This window comes from Nothobranchius furzeri, chromosome 2, assembly GCF_043380555.1.
Source record: "Nothobranchius furzeri strain GRZ-AD chromosome 2, NfurGRZ-RIMD1, whole genome shotgun sequence".
Classification (NCBI taxonomy): Eukaryota; Metazoa; Chordata; class Actinopteri; order Cyprinodontiformes; family Nothobranchiidae; genus Nothobranchius; species Nothobranchius furzeri.
The window spans coordinates 15824003-15839910 of NC_091742.1; the positions used below are offsets into that span (position 1 = coordinate 15824003).

General features: G+C 44.1%; 1 protein-coding gene across 7 annotated transcripts; it reads right to left on the minus strand.

The window, feature by feature from the left end:
* Positions 1 to 1862: 1862 nt before the first annotated feature.
* cep43 (centrosomal protein 43) lies at positions 1863 to 14535 on the minus strand. 7 transcript variants are annotated; one of them, XM_015947872.3, is made up of 20 exons: positions 14306 to 14535; positions 11326 to 11379; positions 11193 to 11247; positions 10797 to 10885; positions 9927 to 10064; positions 8917 to 8973; positions 8773 to 8843; positions 8517 to 8578; positions 7949 to 8010; positions 7695 to 7778; positions 7109 to 7150; positions 6556 to 6728; positions 5535 to 5588; positions 5283 to 5357; positions 4524 to 4595; positions 3327 to 3442; positions 3138 to 3203; positions 2807 to 2840; positions 2322 to 2409; positions 1863 to 2234 (listed from the first exon to the last, which is right to left on the minus strand). In XM_015947872.3, exons 1-20 carry the CDS (start codon positions 14387 to 14389, stop codon positions 2154 to 2156), a joined length of 1557 nt encoding a protein of 518 aa, XP_015803358.3. In that variant the 5' UTR covers positions 14390 to 14535; the 3' UTR covers positions 1863 to 2153. The 7 variants fall into 7 exon arrangements, with proteins under 7 accessions (XP_015803358.3, XP_070400633.1, XP_070400635.1 ...); XM_070544532.1 differs by lacking the exon at positions 7109 to 7150; XM_070544534.1 differs by lacking the exon at positions 5283 to 5357.
* Positions 14536 to 15908: the final 1373 nt, after the last annotated feature.

The following is a 15908-nucleotide window of genomic DNA, read 5'->3' on the forward strand; positions in this document are numbered from 1 at the left end:
GCATGCGCAATATGCATATCGCAAAGAAAAGATAAATATCGTAATGAATGGTCAGCTCAAATGTTTGCTACACATAATACATTCTGTCAGTCAAGCGGAAGCAGGATGTTTTCTTAACAAATCAAATGGAGCTCTTAACCTGTAGCTGCCAGCTGAGCAGCTGATAGCAATGACCCTTAATTGGCTCACAGAATTTATATAAGCCACACCCTTCCAGAGAAAACTGCTTGGGTTAATTTGTTTGTAGAGAAGATAACACTGTTTGAAGTATTGAAATTAGATCTTAAGTCTAAAATCACCTCAGCTGCACATTGCCGACTGCATCCCCACGTAAGTTTTGCTGTATTGACGCTTTTGTTTGGGTTATTAGTTTGACACTCTAGTCATTGTTTGTTTGTTTTTTGTCCATCACCTAGTCAAATCTACAGATTAAGCAGCTTTGAGGAATTATTGTTTTGTTTAGCACCCTTGGCCAACGGAAATGTGTGAGAATATAATCTATTTCTGTTATGACATTAAAGTTGTGTTCACCTTTTATTTATGCTTCGTATATCTCCAAACAGTTTTCACGGTGCAACTCATGGAGTGAAGTCCAAGGCATTGGACCAGAGAAACGAATAAAAGTTTATGCACCAGTCGAGGCTCTCCGTTCTTTTCTTCATGGTGCCAGGGGCAGCTACAGTGAAAACTTGTCCAGTGTCCAGTGGAAAGCCTACCATCGTCCAGCTTCTGGGAGGACCTGTTGACACAGCAGCTCGAGGCGGATGCAGCTTGGTGCAGAATCACCATAATTGGCCAATCGGGTGGGTTCTCATAGGTTAGAGTCCCGCCCCCGAGGCGGATGGCACTTAATTTTGATGGTTAGCAAACACCTGTGTTAGCTTTGTTCTGCTCTTTCTGCTGATTCTGCTTTTCCCGGGATCCACTGATTGCCTTTTCTTGTTCATTTTCCTTTTCTCTTTCCTCACAACTTTTGCTTTTCTCATTTTCATGATTTTTTTGATTTCTTTGTTTTTGATCATTTTTGTTCCTGAGTTAAGTTTTTATTTATTGCAAGTAATATCGTCATCGCAATATTAATCATCGTTATCGAATATCGCAGGTTTTCCTAATATCGTGCAGCCCTAGTCCAGAGTGGTGAAGAAAGCTGCTGTTGGTTGGGATCACTGTGAATACGTAGGTCAGTTTTGGTGTTAATCCATCCTATAAATGATGAAGGTACGGTCATACATCTGTTTAAGTCATCTCTTATCGTTTCCAGTAGGGGAGTCGAACTGCGACTGTCGAAATGTGACTTTAGAGTTCCACTCCTAAGTATGTGACCGTGTTAGTAGTAGGATGTAATCTGCTGTGTCTCCATTTACTGTTAGAGGTTTATTTATTCCAGTTTATGGTATAATTCGAGATTGTGGAGAGTTCACCGCATTTGTTTGGGTTTTGGAGGAACAGGAGTACATCATCAGCATATAAACTCATTTTAGGTGTTAAAGTGTTAGTGGTGCGGGTGAAAGTGGGCATCCATGTCTAGTTCCTCTGTGAGGTGCGACATATTTTAAGATCGTTTGCTAAAACAGCTGCTTTTGTTTTATTGTAAAATGTTTGGATCTATTGGATAAATCCAGATGTTTCCAGCGTTTTAATGAGAAATGTCCAGATGTTTGTTCCGCATCAGGAGGGTTGTTTAACTTTGACCCGATGAATGCATGAGGCTGAATGGTCTTTATTACTCGAGGAGGGTGTTCCTGTTTGCTCTGGGGGGATGAGGTGGAAAGGTAACTTGTTTTATTGTTTAAATGATGTTAAAAGACTTTTACTTTGATAAGCTACATGTGATCATTTAGTTGATACTACAATAAAAAAGACTTGATTCAGTTAATTTATTTTCATTATTCACATCTTAGTTTAATATGGAGTAAAACTGCTTTCCGTACAGCATCACAGAGCTGAACCCATTCAAATGTGATGAAGAAAATTTCTTCTTCTCCTTTTAGACTGAAAAGTTACTTCCTGTTGTTACGACGACTCGTGTTTCCTCAGAAAGTTCCAGATAAATAGAAACAAATCTTTCATCATCATCATCATCACTCTCAGCAGCACAAAGCTCGTTAGTCGTTTCTATAAATCTGTACAGGAAGAGGTGCATGATGGGAGATTCAGGACACGTCCTCCATATAATCGGCGACGTTGCTCTGGCTGAGCTGAGAGACGCTCAGGTCCTGGGTGGACTCATCAAACTGCATCGACACACAAACAAACAACAGCGGGTTGAAACCAGCAGTTTAAACTGAACTCAGATCTGCTGCTCAGGAGTTTTTCGTCACCTTGTCGCTGTTTTCAGGACCTTCGATGGAAACTTCCTCAATCTCCTCGCCGATGCTCAGCTCTCCGTTGGAGAGGTCCGACCGGTGGCTGGAACACACAAACTTAGTTCTAATTCAAGCCGATCGGCTGGTTCAGAGCTCAGTAAAACCACCTCTTTAGATTGTTATAACTCTGATGCTTATAAATCAAAACCTTTAGAGCTTTTATAAGACCTGTAAACTAATTTGGACCCAAATATGGAAGTTTCCAGAAATAATGTACCAAATATTCACAGTAATTCCGATGATTCCGATTTGATCTCACCCGGTATTTAGAGTCCATTTGGACAGGAAAAACTCATTTCTAATTATTTTGAATAAAACTGGCGGTTTAGAGCTGAACGAGAAAATCTTGCATGAATAAATGAAATAAAAAGCTAAGGAAATCAAATCTGTGAGGATTAACCGACCAGCACACGCAGCAGCAGGTCACCTGGAAATCTCACCTGTTGAAATCATCGTCATATTCAACGTCATCATCTGTGGAAACAGGAAACCTGAGTTTAAGTTTCACAAACAGGAACACAAAGACTCCATTTCCTCTCCACTGTCGCTGCATGTTTGCTTAGTATAAGGATTGCTGTAAATACTCTGACACTAGTCAGTGACTCGATGCAACCTGCTGGGTTAATGACCTGACCTGTGTTGGATCGTTTACTGTGTGAAGGTCCCTGAGACGACTCTGGTCGTGGTTTGGCGCTTTAGAAATAAACTGAGCTGAATTGAAATTGAATAGGTCCAGAGGACGTTTCTGATTCCAAACAACCTGATTCCCACCTAGATGCAGAGACCCAGTTCGGTCGCTCAGCCCACGGAAGCCTTTCTCTCTGGAGTTTGATGCCCCTGCAGAACAGAAACAGATTATTTTATGGTTTGATCACAGATTAAAACTCAGATGTAGGAGGAAAACAACTCCGATTATTTAGAGACATAATCAGTATCCATGGTAACAGAGAAGAAACAAACCGTTTCTGCTGCGGCTCGGCTCCGATCCACTGCTCCCTCCTCCTCCTCCCGCTAGTCTGCAGCCCTCGGACTGAGACCCGACTGGACTCCCCCTGACCCCGGGCGTTTCCACCTTCCTGTGAGGAGAACCGGTGGTTCTGACCCAATCAGACGTTCATTTCTACTAAAAACTTCCATCAGAGGAGAAACATCTGAGGACCCAATCCAGAACACGAAGCTGCTGCTGGAACCTTCATCTAGATGACTTTCCTCATGGATTATGTTATAATCCTAATTTCTGTCCGTTTTTAGAGGAAGTGGGTTTGAAACCTGTTATATTAAGACCAGACGGCCTTTAGGATCTAAAATACACACACACACACACATGCATGCATGCATGCAAACACACACACAGACACAGACACACACACACAGACACAGACACACACACACACACACACACACGCATGCATGCATGCAAACACACACACAGACACACACTCACACACACACACGCATGCATGCAAATACACACACTTGCATGCACGCATGCAAATACACACACTTGCATGCATGCAATTACACACACACACACGCATGCATGCAAATACACACACATGCAAATACACACACGTGCATGCATGCAAACACACACACGCACGCATGCATGCATGCAAATACACACACGCATATATGCATGCAAATACACAAACACATGCATGCAAATACACACACACTCATGCAAATACACACACACACACATGCAAATTCACACACGTGCATGCATACAAATACACACACACACGCATGCATGCAAATACACACACGCATGCATGCATGCAAATAGACACACACACATGCATGCATGCAAATACACACACACATAAAAATATACACACACACGCATGCATGCAAATACACACACGTTCATGCACGCATGCAAATACACACACACACACACACACACACACACACACACACACACACACACACACACACACACACTCATGCAAATACACACACATATGCATGCATGCAAATACACACACGCATGCATGCAAATACACCCCCCCCCACACACACACACGCATGCATGCAAATACACACACACACATGCATGCATGCAAATACACACACACACACATTGCATCTGGGTGGAGGATGATAATAAATATCAGATGATGTTCAGGAGGACAGACGGGTACACCTGCAGCTCACCTGAGCTCTGAGCTGTGATCTGAGACAGGATTGTCTCGCTCCAACTCTGGGTCCCCAGCAAGGACCGAGAGACTGAGACCAGAGAGGAGCAGGAAGAGGAGGAGCAGAAGGAGAACGAGGAGCAGGAGGAGGTGAAAACAAGAGTCATTGAGCATGGTGTGTTTTATTGCTAATAAAACAAAGATATTAACCTAAAACCCAAGGATCAAAGCTGCTGGTTTATGTTTTATTAAACCTGCATGTAGACCAGAACCAGCTCAGTTCTGTGTCCCAATGACCCACTTCCTCTCAACGCATTAAACTTTCATGCAGCCGACGGCAAAGTGTAATCCGACACGATTGCGAGCGTTCCCAAAGGAGCAGCGTGCACGCTCAATTTCCTCCACGTCAAACTGAGTTCCAGCTGAGCAGATCTGAGATCAGCCTCCACTGAGTCATGTTTATGTGTGGCTAATCTCAGAATCAGCGAGATTATTTAAAACATCACATAACAGGTTTTTAACGGTAAATGAAAGCTGACTGGATCCGAGCTGGGAAACATAAAACTCTTTTCTGATGAGATCCGATGGTTTTAAACTCCATCGTGTGGCCTTCAATGAAGAAACATCTGGATACAAAGTTTAATTAAACGTCATTTTCCCAGTTCCCCAGGTTTATTTCTGCTCCCTAAACAGATTCCTCTGTGACCTTTGACCTTTAACTGCAGCTAAAACCGGTCAGGCTCCGACTCGTCTGATTGGACGAAGCATGCAGACTCACTCGCTGAGGCTTTTGCCTCGCCTCATGGGGGAGATGAGCGTCCCTGACGGAGTCTCCTCCCTCAGAGGGACAACGCTACAGGGGAGGACAGCAGGGACAGGACAGGAAGACAGACATGTCAGGGACAGGGTAGACAGGTGAGAGCAGCTCGGAGGTTCAGACTGAAACCCAGAAGAAGAGAACTCCAAACTCTCCTCCAGCTCCTAGCTTTCCTCAGCACTTATTTTGAAAGGGACTTCCTGTGATACTCACTCCTGAGTGCCGGTCCACTCTGACAAATCCTTTTCTCCCCTCGGAGAGTTTTGACTTCAGAGGCAGCAGGAAGAGACAGAAAACATCAGACAGACTCATTATTCGGGTCCGACAGGAGCCGTCACCGGTACCAAAGCACCGGTTCTGGTTCTGAGGGCCGATACAGACTCTGATCCAGGTTTGTATCTAACTACATTAACAGAAAACGTTTTTAAACTCTTCTAATTAGCATGAATAAAATGATTGCTGATGAGATCAAAGCCAATTCCGATCCCAGATGAGTTTTTGGGATCCTGGTTCTTACAGGTGCTGGAAAGTCTTTGGATTTTTAACCGAGTTAAGGTTGATGATTCTTGGAAAATTCTAAACTTAAATTTTTATTTATAATTCATTTCATTTCCATGTTTGACAAACATTTTAAAAGTTTTGGGAAGTGGCATTTCATATTTTACTGAAGTTGGTTTCAAACTCAAGCACTTTCAAGGTATTCCAGCACCTTCTGTCTGACTCACACCTGCAGGACCACAACATTCCTGGTCATTCATTCCCTTTTCTCCTAAAGAAGAACATCACTGTTCATGCATCCATCTTCAGTTAAAATATTCAAGGACTTTCAAGACCTTCAAGCACCTGTAAGAACCCAGATCTAATCACAAATAACATTTTACTGATTTTAGGGAAGTTTCTGTATTTATGTTGTTTTAAATGTTTTCCTTCATCGTTTAGAAACACTTCTGTTCCCGTTTCTGACTTTGGGACAAAACTCTTCGTTAGTTTTATAAACAATTCCTGCAGCAGCAACGTTAACTCTTTAACTAGCTGCCACTAACCAGTTAGTTAGTTAGTTAAGTCTTGTGATGAATAGAAATGATCATTTATTTAGATTTTTTATCTTTAATGACGCAAAAACAGCAGCTGGGATGACAGTGATCCCTGTCTGGAATAAAAACAGGAATTCTGGAATTCCCTCAGAAGAACCTGAAGCTGGAGATGAAACAGGAACCAGAACATTTCTCCTCACCAGCCGTAGGTCTTCTGTGGTTCAGGCAGCGGGTCATCGAAGAACGAGTCTCCTTCATCGTGGTCCTCCTCTCCCTCCAGGTCCAGACTCTCCTTCCTCACGGCCGAGGAGGCGGTTCTGTTGTTGGACTGCTGGAGGTCGGGCTGGCCCAGGGAGGAGGCTCGCTCCAGCTCCTGAGGGACAAAGCTTCAGGTTTGAGGAGGAGGGTGATGCTCCTGCAGGAGGAGCTGCTCCTCCTGAACTTTAAGCTTCGACCATGAAACAAACTCAGATCTGATCAAAACGCTTTTATACAATTCAGCTTTTCTGTATTTTTTCTGGTTTCGGAATTTCGTGAGCAGTCGGAGTTTGTTCCTCGGGGCAAAAGATTTCTAGAGAGACGACGGGTCGGGTCGGTTCTGTAGAACTGCCCAGAGCTGGTTTCATGCAGCAGGAAGTGATGGGAGGTCTACATCAGATAGTTAATCTGAGGTGAAGCAGGTCGGAGGTCAGGTTGGTGTGGTTAGTGAGCTCAGGTGCTGATTCAGGTGTAAGCTCCGCCCCCTCCCGTTACCTTGGCAGCAGCTGGACTCTTCTGGACCTTGTACCTGGGGATCTGTGAGACACCAACAGCAGTTGTGAGTCCGACCCGACCCACAGCAGGTTCTGCTAGCTTAGGGCGACCTGGTTCCGACAGGTTCGTTCTAAATCTACTCCTTTATCAGAACCAAGCAGGAAGGAACAACCTGATGGAACAAATAAACCCAAACATCAAATATTCCATCTTTGTTATCCTGCAACCGGTCCCAACGGGAGGAAAAACGGGAACACAGAGACTGGAACCGGATATGGGAGGTTCTGAAGACCCAGTGTGACACAAAAAGGACTCAAAGTTCTCCCCTAAGGACCAGAGAAGGTGCTGACCCGGGTTAGGGTTCTGTGATCATGGGTTCTCTTGCCTTCAGAACTACCTCTGTTCTGCTCTAAAACGGAAGTGGGTTCTGGTTTTGGACCTGTCCTCTCTAAAGGACTGGAGGATTTAGAAACTAGAAATGTGAGTCCAGTTGACCCGGTTCTGTCCGTCAGACGTGTTTCTAGAACAAACTTCGTCAGAACCTCTGTAGGATCTGGAGACAGAGCGAGGTTGGACCTGAGCATACCTGACTGACGGGAGGAGATCCAACTTTGTCTTCAGGAATCTGGTTTTGAGGTGGACTCACATCCAGGTCCGGGTCCAGAACCACCTGCAAACAGGTTTTTGTTATTAAAGAGGATTAAAACTTTGGAACGGTTTTATTTCCTGTCCTCCATATTTGAATAAATAAAGAATAAAAGTTTATGGGAGCAGAACTTCTCTTCATGTATTTAAAGACCCACCAGAACCAGAACCCGAACATCTAACATCTGGACTCACCACGCTTCGGCACTGGCTGAACAGATGTCTGCACATCCCCAGGAATGCCTGGAAGTCGATCCCTGGAAGGAGCAGAACATCCAATCGGATCAGAACCGAAGCTGAAGTGTTTCTGCGTAAAAGTGAAGATTTCTATCGGACCTGTCCACCTGAACAGCCTCAGCTCAGAGACATGGAGTTCACGTACTTCATGAATGACGAGCTAATGGCTAGTCTGTCTTTCTGTCTTCAATAAGATCTAATCTGATTCCCCACGGGTCATGTGACGTTATTTTATGTCATTTCACAATTCAGATTATTACTGAGATTAAACGTGAACTTCCTGTTGACTCGGGGGGCGGGACCTGCACGACGAAGGTCATGACAAAATAACCGTGTATTACGGTAAAACTAAGATCTGAGCGAGTTTAAGACGTCAAAAACAAACTACTGATAACAAGTAAAATCCATTTCTCTAAGCTGAGGCTGTTCGTCTGTATTGTAGAAAACTGAAGTTTTTTATGCGGAAAAACGTTTTAAAACTTCCCTTGAAGGCCGCTGACGTAGCAGAAAGGTTCGTTGCGCTCACCGCCGGAGAGGTTCCTGTCTACAGCTCTGAGCTCATCACAGACGAATCTCTCCAACATGTTCCTGCAACACAACACCAAGCTCAGGACTCCGGTTCTGGACCGACCAGCAGCTGGCATCTCCACATTTAACTAGAAGCATTCCATCTGAGTGGACTTCAGTTTTACAGACGGAGCAGATGTTTCCCGTCAGTCCGATTATGGCCGCAATTCCAACTATAAATGAATTATTTCATCTGAGAGCTAAAGGATTCCTACTTGTTCATATTTGGGAACAGATCCGAGAAAACGGACGTCAGAACTTCTGTTGAGACGGAACCGCTCTGATCCTGCAGACGGAAACAAATGCAGGAGTAAGAACGGCTTCTGGGATTGGCCGGAGAACAATGACATCACACTGACCTTGTCGTAAAATTCAAACCACTTGCGGGCGTCGGCCATTTGTTCCTGAGAAAGTTCCTACAGAAGAGAGGTGGACCCAGTGAGTCCAGGTGGAGGAGGAGACCAGCGGGTGTTTAGAACCCGATCTGTCTGATCAGAAAACTCCTTTAATCCAGATTTTTATTTAAACTATACAAAATCATCTGCATGAAACCAGATAATCTGGTCTAGATTAAAGTTTGAGAACTGAGCTGAACTCCTTCAGACCAACAGATGGTCCTGATCCAGAACACATGAACGGGTCAGAGGAACATCTGGCTGCCGGAAGGACACTTGGGTTCTGCTCTGGAGGTTCTGATCCTGGTGCCAACACGCAGATTACCCAGCATGCACCAGTCAGCAGAGCCAGCTATGTTTGTGCTGCTGAAGCATCAGTTACCTGGTCTCAGGTAGACTCAGACCTGATCTCTGGTTCTGGTTCTGGAGGGCAGTGTCCAGCACGTTTTATTGTTTTCTCTGCTCCAACACACCTGTGCAGCAGCTCATCAGGCTCTGCAGAAGCTCGTTAATCACCTGCTGACTGATCTCAGGTGTGTTGAAGCCGGTCAACACTAAAACCTGCTGGATCCCGGCCCTCCAGGCCCGGACTTGAGTAGCTCTGGTTTAATCTAACGACATTAAATAATGTTAAATAAAGTTTTTATTAATTGTTTTTCACCTTTTATGAATTAATCAATGATTTTTTAAGCTTCTGTTTAATAAATGGAGTTAACAGACCAGAACGGTTTTAACTCGTTAAGCTCCGCCCCCTGGGGGTTCAGAACTCCTTCAGCATGTGTTCTGAGTCGAGTTTCTGATCTGAACCCAACTCCTGATCCGGACCAAACTAACGGGTTCTGGATCTGGATGCTGGTTCCAGCTGAGACTGTGGGCTCACCTTCGGGACCTGATGACACAAACAGAACATAAACATCTGTTTCTGCTTCGGTTCTGGGCCGGCCCGGCAGCACACCCGAACAGAACCATCTCACCTTGGTAGGGACAGCCCGCTTGTCCCCGTGTCGGTTTCTCCTGATGAGCTCCAGGAGCAGAGGCGAGTTCTGGTTCTGCTCCGAGTCGGACAGACCCAACTCTCTGCAGACCAGTTCCCGGCTGTCCAGACCGTTCAGCTGCAGACAGAAACACAGACCCATCAGAAGGTCTGACCCATCAGAACCGGTCCAGTTCTGATGGGTCAGACCTTCTATTACTCGTGAACAGTTCATGTCTCATCTGGTTCCTTTTGGCCGTTCTCACCGCACCGATTCTACCCACAGCTGCAGCTGTGTGCAAATAAGTGGGCAGGGCTTTAGCCTGGTAAGTGGGCGGGGCCTTAGCCAGGTAAGTGGACGGGGCTTTAGCCAGGTGAGAGGGCGGGGCTTTATCCAGATGAGTGGGCGGGGTTTTAGACAGGTGAGTGAGCCAGGCTTTAGCAAGGTGAGAGGGCGGGGCTTTATCCAGATGAGTGGGCGGGGCTTTAGCAAGGTGAGTGGGCAGGGCTTTAGCCACATGTGTGGGCGGGGCTTTAGCCAGGTGAGTGGTTGGGACTTTTGCCACGTGCGTGGGCGGGACTTTACTTCCCACAACCTGAGTGATCAGACTTGGATTATTATAAAGCAGCTGTTGTTCTCCAGGTGAGTGAAGTGATGCAGCCCTGATGATGATGATGATGATGATGATGAAGGTCTCAGATATCTGTGGACACCGACACCGGACCGTCCCAATGGGCCCGTAGGGTTCTGGTGGGTAACCAGCAGTCTGCGTGGGCTTCAGGTTCACAGACACAAACGCTGGGGTTTCAGCGTGACATCATCCGAATTCTCTCGGACTGCATGGGGCAGGAAAGTTCTGAACAGACTCACCGAGTTGATCTCTGGCTGGAACACGGCGAGGCTGAAGTCCAGGTTAAAGACCTGCAGGAAGTCCATGATCAGACTGGCTACCAGGCGACCTGGATCAGAACCAGACAGGAAATCAACCCAGAACCAGGAAGCTGTTGCATCATCCCCCATCCAGATGTTCTGGTCGCGCTCTCGCGCACGCACGCACGCACACACGCACACACACACACACACACACTTCCCAAGCAGAACAATAAGCAGGAACCAGCTAAAGGTCTGGTGGTGCAGCAGCGCCCCCCAGTGGTCAAACAAAAAAAACAGCACAGACCAGAAAATCAGGCTGTTTGGGATGCAAGCATGAAGAGCTCATTAATTCATCACCTCATACACGATGCACGGATCCTAACAGGAACTCACCGTCTTTTGAGTTCAGACACTTATTCAGGTTTTCGTTGACAAGTGGTGATTTGTTCTGAGGACGATAAAAACGCACATGAAGGCGACGAGAAGCTGAGTCAGACATGAGAAGAAAAGGAGTCAGAAGCTTCACCTCCAGTCGGTCCTGGTCCTCCATGGCCAGGAACACAGCCGCCCTCATCTCAGCCTGCAGGAACAGACCCAACCTGTTTATTCTCATAAAAAACTACATTGGGTTCTATTGAAACCATTCTTTTGCTCTTATTCTGTAGAATTGATCTTTTATATTATCAGCCTGTTGGTGAGGTCTTTGGTTTTGAGGGCTCAGTTTAACATTGGTGCTACTCTTCTGTCTATTCCTTCCATCGCCCTCCTCTGGCGTTCGAGCCCTTTGGTGGACATGCTGTTTTTAAATATGCTCTATCTAAATGTGGTGTACTCATCTTAAACCCGACTAAAGGACTGCTGTTTAACTCTTCTGGGACAAAAGGATGAGGATTATTGACAACATTTATTTTTCATTTTTTGAGACAATTTGAAAGATTTTAGAATGTAAAAATAATCAAATTAGATGTTTATTGTTTCTTTAGTTACCAAAAATGGACAAAGTTCATTTTAAAACATCCATCCATTTTTTTCCACTTATCCAGAGTCAGGTTGTGAGGGAGCAGCAGCCTAAGCAGGAAGGCCCAGACTTCCCTCTCCCCAGCCACTTGGGCCAGCTCCTCTGGGGGAATCCCAAGGCATTCCCTGGCCAGGTGAGAGACATAGTCCCTCCAGCGTGTCCTGGGTCTACCTTTAGGCCTCCTCTCTCACCAGGGAGGCGTCCAGGAGGCATCCTGACCAGATGCCCGAGCCACCTCAACTGGCTCCTCTCGATGTGGAGGAGCAGCAGGTCTACTCTGAGCCCCTCCCAGATGACCGAGCTTCTCACCCTATCTCTAAGGGAGAGCCCAGCCACTCTGTAAAGAAAACTCATTTCAGCCTCTTGCATCCATGATCTCGTTCTTTCGGTCACTACCCAAAGCTCATGACCATAGGTGAGGGTAGGAACGTAAATTGACCAGTAAATCTAGAGCTTCACCTTCTGACTCAACTCTCTCTTCACCACGACAGACCGGTACAACGCCCGCATCACTGCAGATGCAGCACCAATCCGCCTATCGATCTCACGCTCCAGTTTTCCCTCACTCGTGAACAAGACCCCGAGATACTTATGTTTTAGTCTTCTAGTTTTAGTAGTCCATTGTTAATTTTTGTGTTGATCTTGTCTGTTCTTATTGCTGTAAAGCACACCGAGTTGCCTTTGTGTAGGAAATGAGCCATCAGACTACAGATGCAAATTAGCAACTATGCTATAATCTGGCCCATTTACGATCGATACAATGTATTTGATTGTTTATTAATGTCATTGTCCTGAATAAAGAATTGAATTAATAAAGCTGTCTTGTCTTAAACTCCTCCATCCCTGACCCACAGAAGGCATTCTACCCTTTTCTGACTCGAGCATGGAGTTGATTTTCATCACAGCTGCTTCACACTCGGATGCGAACCGCTCCAGTGAGAGTTGGAGATCAGGTTCTGATGATGAACAGGACCACATCATCTGCAAAATACAGAGACTCATTCCTCGGGCCACCAAAACGGATTCCCTCAACACCTTCGCTGCTCCTAGAAATCTTTTTTGTTTTCATTTTAAAACAATTATTATTTATGGGTTTAACAGTTATGTTTTTTTTTATCCAGGGGCTCATTTGTGATAATAATTTTCAAATTGGGCATTAATCATCTTTTGTATATTCATTCTGTGTTTGACATATTTGTGGGCCTTAATCAGTTCTTTTTAAAACTTAAAACACTAAAACACCAGATTTTTCACCTACGGTTCAGACACACACACACACACACACACACACACACACACACACACACACACACACACACACACACACAGGGACTTTTATTAAACTTTCCACTGTGAAGACTGTTTTAAAGTCATGAGTTCAGACTGAAAAACAAACTCAGTGGTTAAAACAGTAATAATGTAGGATTTTCTAAAAGGTTTTCAACATTTATTGGATTTTAAAATGATTGAAATATTTTTTTAAACAACTTGGAGATAAAAAATCTTTAAACCGTTCAGAATAGCTAGAGTAAATAATCCCCAAAAGAACTGGGCTTATATTATCTTTATGGTTTTGTTGGGTTTTAGACGTTATTAGTGGGTTACTTCTTCATTTGCTTCTACATGGTACCGATGTTAAGTGATATAAAGAGCAGAGATGCTTGTTTTGTTATTTATGTTTTAAAACCTAGAGCTAGTTAACCAGGAGCTAACTGGCAGTCATCATCATCTTTATTTATAATTCAATTCAATTCAAAGATACTTTATTAATCCCAGAGGGAAATTTGAGTTTCAGTACACACAATTCTGAGATCAGACAAACATAGGCAAAGACACATGACAAGAACTGGTGACTGTGGTCATTCGCAACCCGAGTCGCGCGACCTTCATAGAGATCAGAGAGTTACATGAGGATGGAGTAAGGTGGAGGGAAAAAAGGGCACTTCAGAGTTACCCTCCACAGGGAGGGCAGCTTTGCTATGCAAAGATGCAACAGACTTAAGACATCACACAACATAAGTAAGTGTCCATTAGGTGGGGAGGTAGGATTGCGGACTCTCCGCACATCAGTGCGTGCGTATATAGAGCCCCTTACAGGCATGCCACCAAACTGCTGCAGAGTAACTAATTAAAACTGATAAAATCACCAAAAACAATCAAAAACCATAAAGTAAAAATATGTAAAAGATCAGCAACATCTAACCCAGAGAGTTAAAAGCCAAACCATAAAAGCGATTCTTCATCCTTGTTCTAAAAACCTGCTGAAGTCTGATGGAGAGCCTCACAGACGGGAAGTTTTGGTCCTGCTACGCAGAACGCCACATCCCCTCTCGTCTAGTTAAACATGACCTAACTTAGTTAACAGTTAGCTAGCGCTGTTGTCCCTCATTTAGTGACTCTAAACCAGTCGGACATCTTCACTATGACACTTGAGGCTGTTAGCCCCTGATGCTAACACAGAAATCTGTTCTCAGATCAGCTTTCAGACCTTCAGCTTGTTCAGGACCCCGCTGTTCTCCAGGTTCTGGATCAGCAGGTCCCTCAGCTCCGTGTCGTCCTCCGCAGCCGACATGTTGACGCGAACCGACGCTGACTAGCTTAGACAGCAAAATACAACAAACAAACAACTCTACAAAATTAAACAACACAATAAACAACACGGAACCGCTGCGGAGGATGACGACTGACGAGTCGGCTAAACGTCTCGGTGCGACACCGCCACCTATCGGATGGGGGTGTGGATTGTTGTTTATCTTACTTTTATTTTTATTTCATTTCATTTTTTTTTCGATTGATTGGTTTTTCTAAACTAATAATGCTAAACGTGTTTAGAATTTTTAATCATAGTTTTATAAATAAGTAAATAATAATTGTTGTGAAGCTGAGGTTATTTCTTCTGTTATTCCTTTAAGTTGAACTTTAGTGCCACCTGCTAGATAAACTGGCATAGATTCATTTCAGTTTCCGGTTTATTCCAATTTCTTTCTTATTAAATGAAATAATACTTCTGCGTTTTTAACCAAGTCACCTAAACAATGGACTGAACTATTTCAAGATTTGTTTTCCTCCAAAAAGTCTTGACAGAATTAGATTACTTCATGGACAAACATCCTCCTCGTGGTGAGAACTTTCAGATGTGGAAGACATCACACAGTAACTAGTAGAACAGTGAAATAAAGTTGAAAGATTTAATGAAGATTTAAGGCAAGCCAACTATTTCATTTTTGGAGGTAGTTGGGAGGTTTGTTTCCTCGGGCTTGTAGCGAGCAGGAACTCAATCGTCATGTTGTTCATATCAAAAACAAAAGTGTGTCAGTGGCTTTCCCTATCAGTAGATGGTCTAATTGTCCTGGAGCCAGAGGTTGAACTGACCTGCTGCTCCATACGAGGCCCGGTTCTTCTAATGTGAGGTGACCTCTTATCTCAGAGCACAGAATAACTAAAGTTAGACAAGCAAGCTCCTAAACTGCACTCTGCATTAGTTAGACGTTGGGTGTTTAGACTGGGTGCAAAACTCTTCGCTGAGTTATGAAAGGGTTCTTAAAATATAAGGTTGAGAAGAACTTCTGCAGGAAATTTGATTAGTAAGGAAGCTTAATTTGGTGTTTTAACACACTAATACACATCAGTCCTCAGGGCTCTGGATGTTCATGGGAAAATCATTTATAAATAATAAATGAAACATTTTGTTGTAACGAGTCAAAGATTTAAAGTTCGTTAAGGACAATTACAGATAAATGAATCATTCATGTTTACAAAAAAGATTAAAAATGTTTCCTTCATCTCAAAACTTATTTGTCTTTCAGATTTCCATGTTTGTGTTTTTAGGTCGAGACTTTTGGGGAGAGGAAAGAGTTTATATGTCAAAGATCTGAGAGGATCATTTTTAAATAGAATCTGAAAAAAACTTCATTTAGGAAAGAAAACAAACCCATTATATATATTTGTTTTATTGGCATCTACATGTATGTGTTAATAAAGCCACGGTTAATATTTCTACATCAAAGCTGGTTAGATCTGACCCACATGTGGTCCACATCTGCAGCTTCTTCTGAGTCAGCATGAGCCACCAGCTCCTCAGACGTTCAGTT